At 38.5% G+C, this 13,489-nt stretch overlaps 1 protein-coding gene across 4 annotated transcripts in view; it reads left to right on the top strand.

Moving 5' to 3' along the window:
- Window positions 1-10,901: 10,901 nt before the first annotated feature.
- The window catches only part of LOC149167398 (Ribosomal protein L31), a 48,787-nt gene continuing 46,199 nt past the window's right edge, over window positions 10,902-13,489 (top strand). For 3 of the 4 annotated variants that reach the window (XR_016260922.1, XR_016260924.1, XR_016260923.1), the window contains exon 1: window positions 10,902-11,475. Coding sequence is in view for 1 of the 4 variants with exons in the window: in XM_089432970.1 (XP_089289096.1) it covers window positions 11,256-11,462 (207 nt within the window). In the remaining 3 variants the exon portion in view is untranslated. The remainder of the gene's footprint in view (window positions 11,476-13,489) is intronic. The other variant, XM_089432970.1, reaches the window with a different exon arrangement.

Raw genomic sequence — 13,489 nt, 5'->3', positions numbered from 1 at the left:
TTCACCTGTTCGGTCTTCTTCCTCTTCATCTGGGGAAATCATACAAGTTAGTAACTAGGTGGATAAGAAGAAGAAGAAAAGGAATATTAAGAAGAAGAAAAATAATCAGGGGGACAACCAAGCAGCCATTGTTATGGATGCAACTAGTAGGGAGAAACCTTCCAATCTTCCCAGCAAAGTTAAATTCCCTTGCATGCTTTGTAAGGGTGACCACCTTCTTAGAGATTGTCCTAGTATTCCCAAGGCATTAGAAGTGTGGTCTATAGGCACACATCAGCCTTCATCCTCAGCCTATGGAGATTATGCAGGTGATAAACCCTCAACTAGTGATAGTAAGGTCCATGGGAAAAAGGGTAAAGTTAAATTTCCCTGTAAGTTGTGTGAAGGGAGTCATCTTATTCACCTTTGTCCTTATATGAATGAAGCCTCAAAAGTGTTGGACAACCTTACAAATTCTTAACCTCATCTTCTACTGGTTATCGAAATATTTCCACTGATCCTCCGCTAGTTGACCTAATGATTGATCAAAATTCATCTCTATTCAACCTCACTCTCCTGAATGTGAATCCCATGAGCCCGTTCCCGAAAAACCATTGGTTGAGAAAATGGTTGAGTCGATTCCACTTTCAGTTGATCGTACCCTTCCCGTAGAGAGTGAACTTAATACCACTCAGGTTCTTCTTATCTCTTCATATTCCAATGAAATGGGGGGGCAATCCTCCCATTCCCATGGTACAAGGGTGTGATCCTCCCATTCCCATAACGCAAGGGGGAAGTTCTCTCATTCCCATGACACCCCCTCCAAATAGTCTTGTCACTTCCTTTGTTTGGAGTCAACTTACAAGATATTGCCTTCCTTCTTACATGACCTTCCAAACCATAGTACATGCTTATAATGTGGTCGTACCTAACACAATCACAGATGAAGATGTGTCAATTAGTATTCTATCTTCAACTACTTGGAAAGATTTAGGTTCTCCACAACTTGTGCATGTTACCCAGAATCTATTAGCTTTTAACAGAGGAACCAGTCAACTGTTAGGGATATTTCCTAAGTTGCCTATTACTTTGGGAGGAAAAATTGTCCATATCAATGTGATGGTTGTCAAGGGCCCTTTGGATTTTAATTTACTTCTTGGACGTGACTATGTTTATGTCATGGGAGCTCTTGTCCCTTGCATATTTCGTGTGATATGTCTCCCGCATGAAGGAAGAATTGTGACCATTGATCAAATTTCATTTGTTGGTCCTAATTTGGCTCCCAATCAACCATCTTCCCTAAATGGTCCTTGTATGCAAGTGGTATCACCCCCGCCACAGGTTAATTATGTGGCCTTTTGTTCCATGCCCGCATCTATTGATGATCTAGTTGGTGATATAGTGCATCATGTACAAGGGGCATTGGAGCCTGATCTTTCCATTAGATCCCATGATATGTATCCCTTCCAGAGCATTGTTCTCCCATTTGACAGAGAAAAGTTCCTTTACTTGTGTCAAGCTCGTTAAACAATGAAACAAGGTGTCATGAGCATGGTTCTTTTCTTGTGTCAATCTCATTAAAAAATGAAACAAATCCCCTTCCAATTTGAGACTTTGACTAGATATCGTAAATTCCCAGTCAAGTCTTTCACTTGATCTTGTAAATGAACCTTCATTTCATCCACCTATTAGTAACCAATAGTCTGCTTATGTGAATGAAATGAAGCTTGGGGGCCATGTACCTCGAATTGAGTCATTATGATGGGTGTATGCAAACTTACCTCAAGCATAGTTTTTCTTTGTTTCAAACTTGTGTGAAAATGAAACCAATCGCAATCATAGTTTGTATTCATTTCAATCTTGTGTAAAAATGAAACCAATCTCAAGCATAGTTTGTCTCTGTTTCAATCTTATGTAAAAATGAAACCAAATCCAAGCATAGTTTTTTCTCATGTTTCAAGCTTGTGAAAAAATGAAACCATCTTCAAGTATCCTCAAGCATAGTTTCCCATGTTTCAAGCTTGTGTAAAAATGAAACCATTCCCACTTTACCTCTCGTGATTTCTGCTTTTATCAACCTGTTTTTGCTAGATGAGCCTTGGTTTTTTCATTCCATCGTCACCATCTCTTTGGCCAATCATACGCTTTCACTTGGTTGTTTTACCCTTGCCTAAGGAACATCTGCAATGAGTGGTATTATTAGCCAGCCTCTTGACCTTTACATGTTTTGAGAAGTTCCATCATGACTGGAATCAGTTGCTATCCTTTTATACCACTCGTTCCTCCAGGTGAAGTCCTCTTTCAGCTCTTTTTAGACTCTGAAAATATGAAAAGATTGTCGAGCACTTATCTTATCGAACTCGTAAAAGTAAATTAAAAGATGTCTACTCAATATAAGTTTAACCCTTTTCTGGACTGAGATAGACTAGCTACGAAAAAAGAATACCTTAGTCAAACATGGCTAAGAGGTTCTCTTGAATATTGTTTTCTACCTTTTCAAATTTGAGAGACTATCTATGAAAAGGGACTTTTGGAGTTTTCTTTTTGCCTCTTTTTCAAACTCTCTAAACATGAAAAAGATGTCGAGTTACCCCTCCGTCGAACTCGTAAAACTAAAACGACGAAGGACTTGTCACCATGATGAGACCAAGCTACTCCTTCCTAGGGCTCGTTATAAATACTAAGATGGATTCATTCGAAGGATGAACTTATACGACAAACATATGGTATCCTATTCAAGTTTGAGATTAAAAATAAAGAGGTGCTAGCTAGAAATATTGGGAGAAAATGGAAAAAAAACATATGTCTTGTATTTTGTATGAAAGGCAGCATGTCACTCTTGAACATGACACTTATTTGTATCTCATGTCAGGTTTGGGCTATCCTCACTTCGTCACTTTCCTTACAGGGTTTGGGAAATCCATTTGCCTGTCATTTGATTATATCATATTGTCACCATGACCTCTGATCATATGTTCATGAGAAGTCCCACCTGCAAATTCAAACCACTTATACCCCTTTGACTTTTTCTGCAACATTCCTTAATCACTCTTGCCAAATCTACAAAATCCTATGTTTCGTGTCGATGATGTGGGAAACATTATGGCCCTCCTTCGACGGATCACTTCCTGTAGGCTCCAGCCCATTATCTAGGAAGATGATCTATAAACTCCCTTTCAGTACCTTGGAGCTTGCATGCCTTAATGGCAGGTTCTTCTTATTCGAAGATAGGTTCACATCATTGGCCTTCGATCAAATGATTATGTGAGTGTTCGACTTCAAATTCGTTGTTCACACTCGTGGATTGTGTTGTTGTACTTTGAGAGCCATCATCATCATTGGTGGTTTCTCTTATGCTTGTTAACGGTTTACGTCATTGACGAGTAATCAAGTGGTTTCTACCATGTTCGACTCTGATACATCTATTCACAAGGTGGGATTCGTACTCTGGTTAGATCGGATAGAGTTGAAGACCCTAGGTTCCGTTTGATAAATCCATATTGCGTGGAGTTATTAAGTATTCATGACTGTAAACATGATCCTTTCTATACAAATGGTTGCGTCCATGCCGTGGATCCATGTATTGTTAGATGCTTACACTTTAAGCATACTTACATTAGAGATGTCAGATATATTGTATTATGTGTCATTTGCAGGTCTCTTGACGATGGTTCTCTAAGTCCTTGCCTTTGCTTGTAAAGCACTTTAGCCATCACTTCTCGTTCTGACTTCATGCTTTAGGGAGAATCTGTTATACAGTATTTTGTCACACTCCCAGTATCGTATCCTGAAGTGTTGCACTTTGTGTCGTCAATGTCGCAAAGTGATGAAAGTTGTTGCAAATAATGTATTCACCATGAAACATGTTTAGAACATCCCTGAAGAAAAGGAAGAAAACTTGCCTTGAAAGAATTCTGAAGAGCTTGTCAAAAACCTTGTTTTGCAAGCCCAACACGACTTTTACCAGGCAAATCTGTGCCGGTAACCTCTGGCATAACACATGACTAGAGTTGTCATCATGACTTTTTCGGGAAATTTGCGCTGGTAACCTCTGGCATAGCACATGACTAGGGCTTCCATCACGACTTTTTTCGGGAAAATCCACGCTGGTCCTCTTCAGGTAGTTTTTCCCAAAATGGAGGAGAAGCTTCTCTTACTAGAAAGCTCGAGAACGATGATGTGGTTTCAGGTGAATGAAGATTGGAACGAGACCTCCCATTCTTGGCCCTAGATCCTACTTCCATGGATCTTTCCCTTGAGATGTGGAACTCCTCCCTCTTTTCATGGGTCATCAACTCCCTCTCCTTCCCTATTAAAGAATTGCCCACAATCCACTAATGGTTGGTTGTTGTTTGGCTGGTTCCCATCCTAGTGCTGAATTGTGCCCAAATGCTGCCCATTTGCAAAGGAACAAAGGTGTTTGAATGTTAATGCTTGGACTTGGAATCTCACTTGAAGGAGGCTTCCAACATCAAGGCTTCATTGGTTGTAATGCTCCCTTTTTCATCTATTTATAATACAATATATGTTTTCTTTTCATAAATGTTTCAATTATTGTCCATTTATTGTAATACTCCTTGATCTGTTACATAATTTGTATTAGAAAATGTTATGCTTTGCATAGTTTTGTTGTCTCCACTTGGTCTTTATTGTAGGCACTCATCTACACCAACGAAGAGGAGATCGTGAGCTTGGAAGCCAAAGAGTCAATGTCGACATCAAGGGTACTAACATCAGAGAGAGGTAGGAGATCTATCCTCCTTTGTATTTTCTAGTATGAATTAGGAAATATAGCATGTAGTTGCTAGATCCTCTCATAGGACTAGAGGGATCATTTATGTTCACAAAAATGATTGTTTGCACAACAAAATGACGACTCTACTGGGGAGGAACGAGTGGTATAAAAGGATAGCAAATAGTTCCAGTCATGATGGAACTGCTCAAAACATGTAAAGGTCAAGAGGCTGGCTAATAAGACCACTCATCGTAGATGTTCCTCAGGCAAGGGTAAAACAACAAAGTGAAAGTGTATGATCGACCAAAGAGATGGTGATGATGGAATGAAAAAACCAAGCCTCATCTAGCAAAAATAGGTTGATAAAAATGACAATCACGAGAGGTAAAGTGGGAATGGTTTCATTTTTACACAAGCTTGAAACATGGGAAACTATGCTCGAGGATACTTGAAGATGGTTTCATTTTTCACAAGATTGAAACATGAGAAAAAACTATGCTTGGATTTGGTTTCATTTTTACACAAGCTTGAAACAGAGACAAACTATGCTTGAGATTGATTTCATTTTTACACAAGCTTGAAACAAAGACAAACTATGCTTGAGATTGATTTCATTTTTATACAAGATTGAAACAAAGAAAAACTATGCTTGAGATAAGTTTTCATGCCCCCATTAAATGACTCAATTCAAGGTACATGCCCCCCAAGCTTCATTTCATTTACCTAAGTAGACTACTAGTTACTAACAGGTGGATGGAATGAAGGTTCATTTATTAGATCAAGTGAAAGACTCGACTGGGAATTTACGAGATCTAGTTAAAGACTTGAATTGGAAGGGGATTTGTTTCATTTTTTAACGAGCTTGACACAGGAAAATAACCATGCTCATGACACCTTGTTTCATTTTTTAACAATCTTGACACAAGTAAAGGAACTTTGCTCTGTCACCTTGTTTCATTTTTTAAGGAGCTTGACACAAGACAAGGAACTCTGCTTCGATACCTTGTTTCATTTTTTAAGGAGCTTGACACAAGACAAGGAACTCTGCTCCGAGAACCTTGATTCATTTTTTAAGGATCTTGACACAAGACAAGGAACTGTGCTCCATGAATCCTTGAATCATTTTTAAGGAGATTGACACAAGACTAGGAAATTTGATCCGATACCTTGTTTCATTTTTTAAGGAGCTTGACATAAGACAAAGAAGTCTACTCTAAGAGCCTTGATTCATTTTTTAAAGAGATTGACACAAGACAAGGAACTGTGCTCCAAGCATCCTTGATTCATTTTTTGAGGAGCTTGATATATATCCCTTCTAGAGTGTTGTTCTCCCATCTGATGAGAACCTCTTGGAAGCCATGGCCTCTTATGGGCCATGATCAAGGTTCTTGGAGCATAGTTCCTTTTCTTGTGTCAAGTTCCTTAAAAAATGAAACAAGCTTCGAGAGCAGAGTTCCTTTACTTGTGTCAAACTCCTTAAAAAATGAATCAAGGTTTTCAGAGCAGAGTTCCTTTACTTGTGTCAAGTTCCTTAAAAACTGAATCAATATTTTTGGAGCAGAGATCCTTTACTTGTGTCAAGCTCCTTAAAAAATGAATCAAGGTTTTCAGAGCAGTGTTCCTTTACTTGTGTCAAGCTCATTTAAAAAATGAAACAAGGTGTCATGAGCATGGTTCTTTTCCTGTGTCAAGCTCGTTAAAAAATGAAACAAATCCCCTTCCAATTCGAGTCTTTGATTAGATCTCGTAAATTCCCAGTTGAGTCTTTCACTTGATCTTGTAAATGAACGTTCATTCCATCCACTTGTTAGTAACCAGTAGTCTACTTAGGTGAATGAAATGAAGCTTATGGGGCATGTACCTCGAATTGAGTCATTATGTCGGGGGCATGCAAACTTATCCCAAGTATAGGTTTTCTTTGTTTCAAGATTGTGTAAAAATGAAACCAATCTCAAGCATAGTTTTTCTTTGTTTCAAGCTTGTGTAAAAATGAAACTAATCTTAAGCATAGTTTGCCTCTGTTTCAAGCTTGTGTAAAAATGAAACCAACTCCAAGCATAGTTTTTTTCTCATGTTTCAAGCTTGTGAAAAATGAAACCATCTTCAAGTATCCTCAAGCATAGTTTCCCATGTTTCAGGCTCGTGTAAAAATGAAACCATTCCCACTTTAACTCTTGTGATTGACATTTTTATTAGCCTGTTTTTGCTAGACGAGCCTTGGTTTTTTCATTCCATTGTCACCATCTCTTGGCCGATCATATGCTTTCACTTGGTTATTTTACCAAAGCCCGAGGAACATCTGTGATGAGTGGTCTTATTAGCCAATATATTGAACTTTACATGTTTTGAGTAGTTACATCATGACCGGAACCAGTTGCTACCCCTTTATAGCACTCGTTCCTCCATGTGGAGTCCTCTTTCAACTCTTTTCAGACTCCAAAAACTCTTTTAAGTCAACCTTTTGCCCAGGTAACCGTTGGTGTCTCCGCTCTGGCTATTTAAACAGGCTAAGCTGGATCTGCTCTTCAACTTGTCCTGACGATGAACCACACTGGTTGGTTCGAAACGCGTCGACAAATGATTTCTCATGTGATTTTCGCCGAAAAATCTATCATAATACATGAAAAGATTGTTGAGCACTTGTATTTTCAAACTCGTAAAAGTAAATGAAAATACGTCTACTCAGTATAAGTTTAACCCTTTTCCGAAATGAGATAGACTAGCTACGAAAAAGGAGTACCTTAATCGAACATGGCTAAGAGGTTCTCTTGAGTATTGTTTTCTACATTTTCGGACTTAAGAGGCTATCTATGAAACATTTGGAGTTTTCTTTTTGCCTCTTTTTCAAACTCTCTAAACATGAAAAAGACGTTGAGTTACCCCTCTGCCAGACTCGTAAAACTGAAACAACGAAGGACTTGTCACCATGACGAGGCTGAGCTACTCCTTCCTAGTGCTCGTTAAAAATACTAGGATGGATTCATTCGAAGGATGAACTTATATGACAAGCATATGTTATCTTATTCAAGTTTGAGATTAAAAATAAAGAGGTACTCGCTAGAAATAGTGGGGAAAATGGAAGGAAACATATATCCTGTATTTTGTATGAAAGGCAGCATGTCGCTCTTGAACATGACACTTATCTGTATCTCATGTTAGGTTTGGGTTATCCTCACTTCGTCACTTGCCTTACTAGGTTTGGGGAATCCATTTGCCTCTCATCTTATTATATCTTATTGTCACCATGACTTCCGATCCTATGTTGAGTCAAATGCTGCCAAATTCTAGAGTCGTGTCGCCCATATGTTCAAGAGAAGTCCCATCTGAAAATTCAAACCACTTATATCCTGTTTGACTTTTTCTATAACAATCCTGAATCACTCTTTCCAACTCTGCAAAATCCTATGTTTCGTGTCGATGATGTGAGAAACATTATGGCCCTCCTTTGATGGATCACTTCCTGTCGACTCCAACTTATTATCCGAGAAGATGATCTAGGAACTCCCTTTCAGTACCTTGGAGCTTGCATGCCTCAATGGCAGGTTCTTCGCATTCGACAATTGATTCACATCACTGGCCTTTGATCGAATGATTCTGCAAGTGTTCGACCTCAACTGCATTGTTCACACTTTTGGATTGTGTTGTTGTACTTTGAGAACCATCGTCATCATTGGTGGTTTCTCTTGTGCCTGTTAACGATTTACATCATTGATCGATAATCAGGTGGTTTCTACCATGTTTGACTCCGACACATCTATTCACATGGTGGGATTCGTACTTTGGTTGGATCAAGACAAAGATGAAGACCTTGGGTTTTGTTTGATAAATCCAGGTTGCGTGGAGTTATTAAGTATTCATGATTGTAAACATGATCCTTTCTATATGGATGGCTTCATCCATGTTGTGGATCCATGTATTGTTAGATGCTTACACTTTAAGCATACTTACATCAGATATGTTAGATATATTGTATTATGTGTGATTTGTAGGTCTCCTGACGGTGGTTCTCTAAGTCCTTGCCTTTGCTTGTAAAGCACTTCAACCATCACTTCCTGTTCTGACTTCATGCTTTAGGGGGCATCTGTTATACAATATTTTGTCACACTCCCAGTCTCGTATCCTGAAGTGTCGCACTTTGTGTCGTCAATGTCGCAAGTGTCGCAAAGTGATGAAAGTTGTCGCAAATAATGTATTCACCATGAAACATGTTTAGAACATCCCTGAAGAAAAGGAAGAAAACTTGCCTTGAAAGAATTATGAAGAGGTTGTCAAAAACCTTATTTTGCAAGCCCAACATGATCTTTTCTAGGAAAATCCGCACTGGTAGCCCCTGGCATAACACATGACTAGCGCTCTCAGCACGACTTTGATCAGGAAAATCTACACTAGTCCTCTTCAGGCGGTTTTTCCCAAAATGGAGGAGACGCTTCTCCTATTAGAAAGCTCGAGAACGACGATGTGGTTTCAGGTAGATGAAGATTGAGACGAGACCTCCCATTCCTGGCCCTTGATCCTATTTCTATGGATCTTTCCTTTGTGATGTGGAACTCCTCCCTCTTTTCATGGATCCTCAACTCCCTCTCCTTCCCTATAAATGAATTGCCCACCATCCACTAATGGTTGGTTGCTAGTTGGTTTCCACCCTAGTGCCGAATTGTGCCCAAATGCTGCCCATTTGCAAAGGAGAAAAGGTGTTTGAAGGCTAAGGCTTGGACTTGGAATCTCACTTAAAGGATGATTCCAACATCAAGGCTTCATTAGTTGTAATGCTCCCTTTTTCATCTATTACTATTACAATATGTGTTTTCTTTCCATAAATGTGTCAATTATTGTCCATTTATTGTGATGCTCCTTGATCTGTTACATAATTTGTATTAGAAAATGTTATGCTTTGTATAGTTTTGTTGTCTCCACTTGATCTTTCTTGTAGGCACTCATCTACAACAACAAAGAGGAGATCGTGAGCTTGGAAGCCAAAGAGTCAAGGTCGACATCAAGGGTATTAACATCAGAGAGAGGTAGGAGATTTATCCTCCTTTGCCATTTTCTGGTACGAATTTGGAAATATTGCATGTAGTTGTCTTCCATAGTTACTAGATCCTCCCATAGGATTAGAGGGGTCGTTTCGGTCCACAGAAAGGACTGCTTGCACAACATTGGTGCTCCCTAACTATGTTATCGTGTAGCTCCTATATTCATTAGTGACTTTAGGTGGGAGTTGCTCATGAAAGGTCTTGTGAGGGTCTCTACTTGCATCATTGCTTTTGAGCCCCTCGACGAACCCCTTCCTCTTATTCCCCTTTAACAATGAGCTCTCTGCCTCACCATTTGAACTACTAGATGAAAACTTAATGAGCATAACTCATGTGGAAGGGCTAGCTTACCTAGGCACCTCTCTTGAGCCAATTGGCACATGTAGACTAGCCTCTCTCTTCAAGAAAAAATGGCACAACTAATATAAATCATGTGGAATCTCAAACTTAGGAAAGGAAGGGCCACAAAAGGTTGTGACCATAGAGCTTTCATAATACACCCAACACAAATAATGAAATATGCATTAAAAGCCATTAGTCATACATTCCATGAACAAATATGATCAGGACCTAGCTTGTAGCCAGACATCGATTGTAGCATCTGAAGATTGAGTCGAGGATACAAACAAGTTGTGACATTAAACTCCACCACCCTACACTCATTAACAATGAAATAACTTGTTTTACACGTTGAGATATAATTGCAAAGTTAAAGATACATCGATCTCACTCATTGAATAAAGTGGCAATGTCGTCACCGATTGCTAAATAAAACACATCCCTAATTACTTTATACAAAGATATAAACATCAAATAATTAAAATAAAAATCTTTGAAACGCTTAAATTATTAATCAAAATTATAAAACACCTTTCTAAAATAAAATATCAATTACATTAAAAAGAAATAAAATGGTACCAATCCTTACTTCCTTTATACAATCCTCAATCTTATCCCCCACCAAACCAAAAAAATATAAAAATACTTAACCCATTTTTAAAAAAATTACTTAACCCTAATATGGCATTTCTTTTAACTATCACCATTTTTTAAAACTCAAAAAATAATCCTCTCAAAATACATCTTCAAATAAAACAAATAATAATCATATCAAAATCATTTCATATAATACATGTGGAAACGAATAAAATATTGTGATATTTGGCTCAACCTTTTTCGAAATCATTCAAGGTAAAATATACTGAAAATAACTTGCATTGGTGAAGAACACAGGGTCTTTTTGGAAATCGCTTTCATCGGCGAAGAGCACAGGATCTCTTTTGAAATCACTTGCATTCGTAAAGAACACAGGGAATCTTTTGGATATCTTCTCCTCGCCTTCTTTCAAGTGAGCCTGTCCCTCGGTGGAAAAAAGGTTTCATTGCTATCCTCGACAATTAGCTGGAAAATTATACAAAGAAAACCCAATAAAACCCTAAACCTTAAATTTGCGGATACCAGAGTACTACAAGACAGTGAATCCATAAACGGTATATACACAAGGAGAAATGAGGAAAGGGTTGCATCCAGCGCAGCAATGGATATCAATCGTGATGCCATCAGGGAGACTTCTCCGTTTGTTGGCCACCAAAGTCACCAAAACTCCCAAAGTCTATAACATGAAAGCAAGACGCCAGATGGCCGAAGCTGTTGGCCAAATTGCCAAGTTCAAGCGTCGTTATGGAGGCGGTGAGGACGACGAGAAGTCTAATTAAATAACCATTTCAGGTCCGTTCACTGGTGTTTCTTCTTCTTCTGTCTGTTTTTAATTGGAAAAAAAATGTTGTTTGTTGTGTCTTAAGGCCCAGTACCAAGTTCGTCTAAGCTGCTAATACTAGATGCATACTTTACTCTCTCGACAAACAGTGTAGTTAAAGTACAAAATTGTTTCGGAGTCTCACTGGATTCGAATGTGTTAATTTGCAGGCAGCATCTTTCCCAGACCCTTTTAACTTGTATCTTCTCTTCCACAATGATAATTTTTGACATTTCTCCTGTTATTGAGCTACATTCTAAAAAAAAACTGCATCTGGCTTCCTGATCTTCATTGTAAAGCACGCATATTGAAGGTCCTTTAATATCTCTTCTCAGATTTTCTGCAGCGAGAAACTTTTGCTGAGCCAGTAACCAAAATTATATGTTCAATCTGGCCAGTGATTCTCTTGCCCATACAGGATTATAATTGTAATCAGGTGTACTATGACTATTTTGCGATATCTGGATGGATGCATATACTGATGCTATTGTGTGTTTGCCTGATGTGCTTCCCCATATCAGAGGGTCTTTTTTATTTAGATCGATCGGGGCTAGTGTTTTATGGAATTAAATGTCAATGAAGATTCGCCCCTACTGTAATATACTGATCCAATCCCACTACTGTAATATACTGATCTGGATTGGATCATTATATTTTTTGTCATCCGTCTTGATGTTTTTAGAGTGAAAAAAATGGAGGAATCAGCTCACGAGGCCCAGTCAAGCAAAACATGGTTTGAAATCTTTCAGGAGTGTTTTGAGGCATTGAACGATGTTTTTTTGAGGATATAACTTTGTCGCTGTAGTGCAATACATTTTCATGCTTTTCTACACTCAAAGACCTTTCCATTGACGCAAGATCACATCAATCAGAATCTGTATGCGAATGTTATGCTACTCAGAAGTTGACATTTCTGTTTTGACTACCATAGTTCAAGAGGATGCCACGTCAGCCCCCAATATTCATGGAAAAGGGGTTAGCCACATGATTATGATGTAGAAGGCTCTAGAAGAGTCCATATTGTAACTTTGGTTAAGAGTTGATGTAGTCAAACCTAACCACTAGTAGGCTATCAAGCTGTGTTATAACTGAGCCACGAGGAGGAAAAGGGGTTCCATTCTTTTGAGTGCATTTGTTCCATCGCTGAGCAAAAATAGCAAAGAGGGATAGGAGGTAGAGCACACAAAGAGGATTTGTGCACTGTAGCACACCATGGGCCACAAGCCATAGTTCCTTTTACTCGCAACCATATTTCCATTCAGAGAAACAAAGCGGAGTGACCTTACCTTCTCAGCTGAGTTTTTCCCTCGAAAGGGTTTCCTAGAGCATATCTTGTGTCAAATGTTTGTGTGAGCTTTTTATTTTCTGTTCTCTATTTTCTGCATAATTTTTGTTCGAACTTCGCATGCATGTATTATTAACAATAAATCTATAGATTCATAAATCTAATAAAACTGTAATAGTGTAGAATTTCAGATTTTAAATATAATTTTATCAGATCTATTGTGACGAATTGCCCAGTGGAATATCTACGATAGTTTACGAATCATATGCTTCCATCATAGCCATTTGAGGGAATTACCATCTCCACAAAATCACAAGATAAGATAAAGTAAGATAATTTTATTAATTTTCAACAAATGATCACAAAAAGTAGGTCACTGGAACTGAAGAGTACAACCAGTAGGAATATAAGATGGGAGTGCAAACACAACTCCTTGAAAATGATGAAAATAATATAAAGAAAGAAACCTACATAAGTATAGCATGAAAATAGAGGTATAAAGACAAAGGGATTATGATACAAAATACTAAAGGAGTCTGTCTAAGAGTAGAAAGGTTGCCGACCAACTCATGAACTTGTCAAGATAGATGTTGATGAGGTCAAGGTATCTTGAGTCTGATGGTCGAGGGTGAGGGGGCAAACTGGGCGCCAACACATTGTTGGAGTCCTTTGGAACTATTTGGGGTCCAATTGTGTGATCA

This window comes from Pinus tabuliformis, chromosome 5_1, assembly GCF_031772625.1.
Source record: "Pinus tabuliformis cultivar Carrire ecotype Pingquan chromosome 5_1, CPIR1, whole genome shotgun sequence".
NCBI classification, from domain to species: Eukaryota; Viridiplantae; Streptophyta; class Pinopsida; order Pinales; family Pinaceae; genus Pinus; species Pinus tabuliformis.
This window is presented reverse-complemented; position numbering and strand designations above follow the sequence as displayed.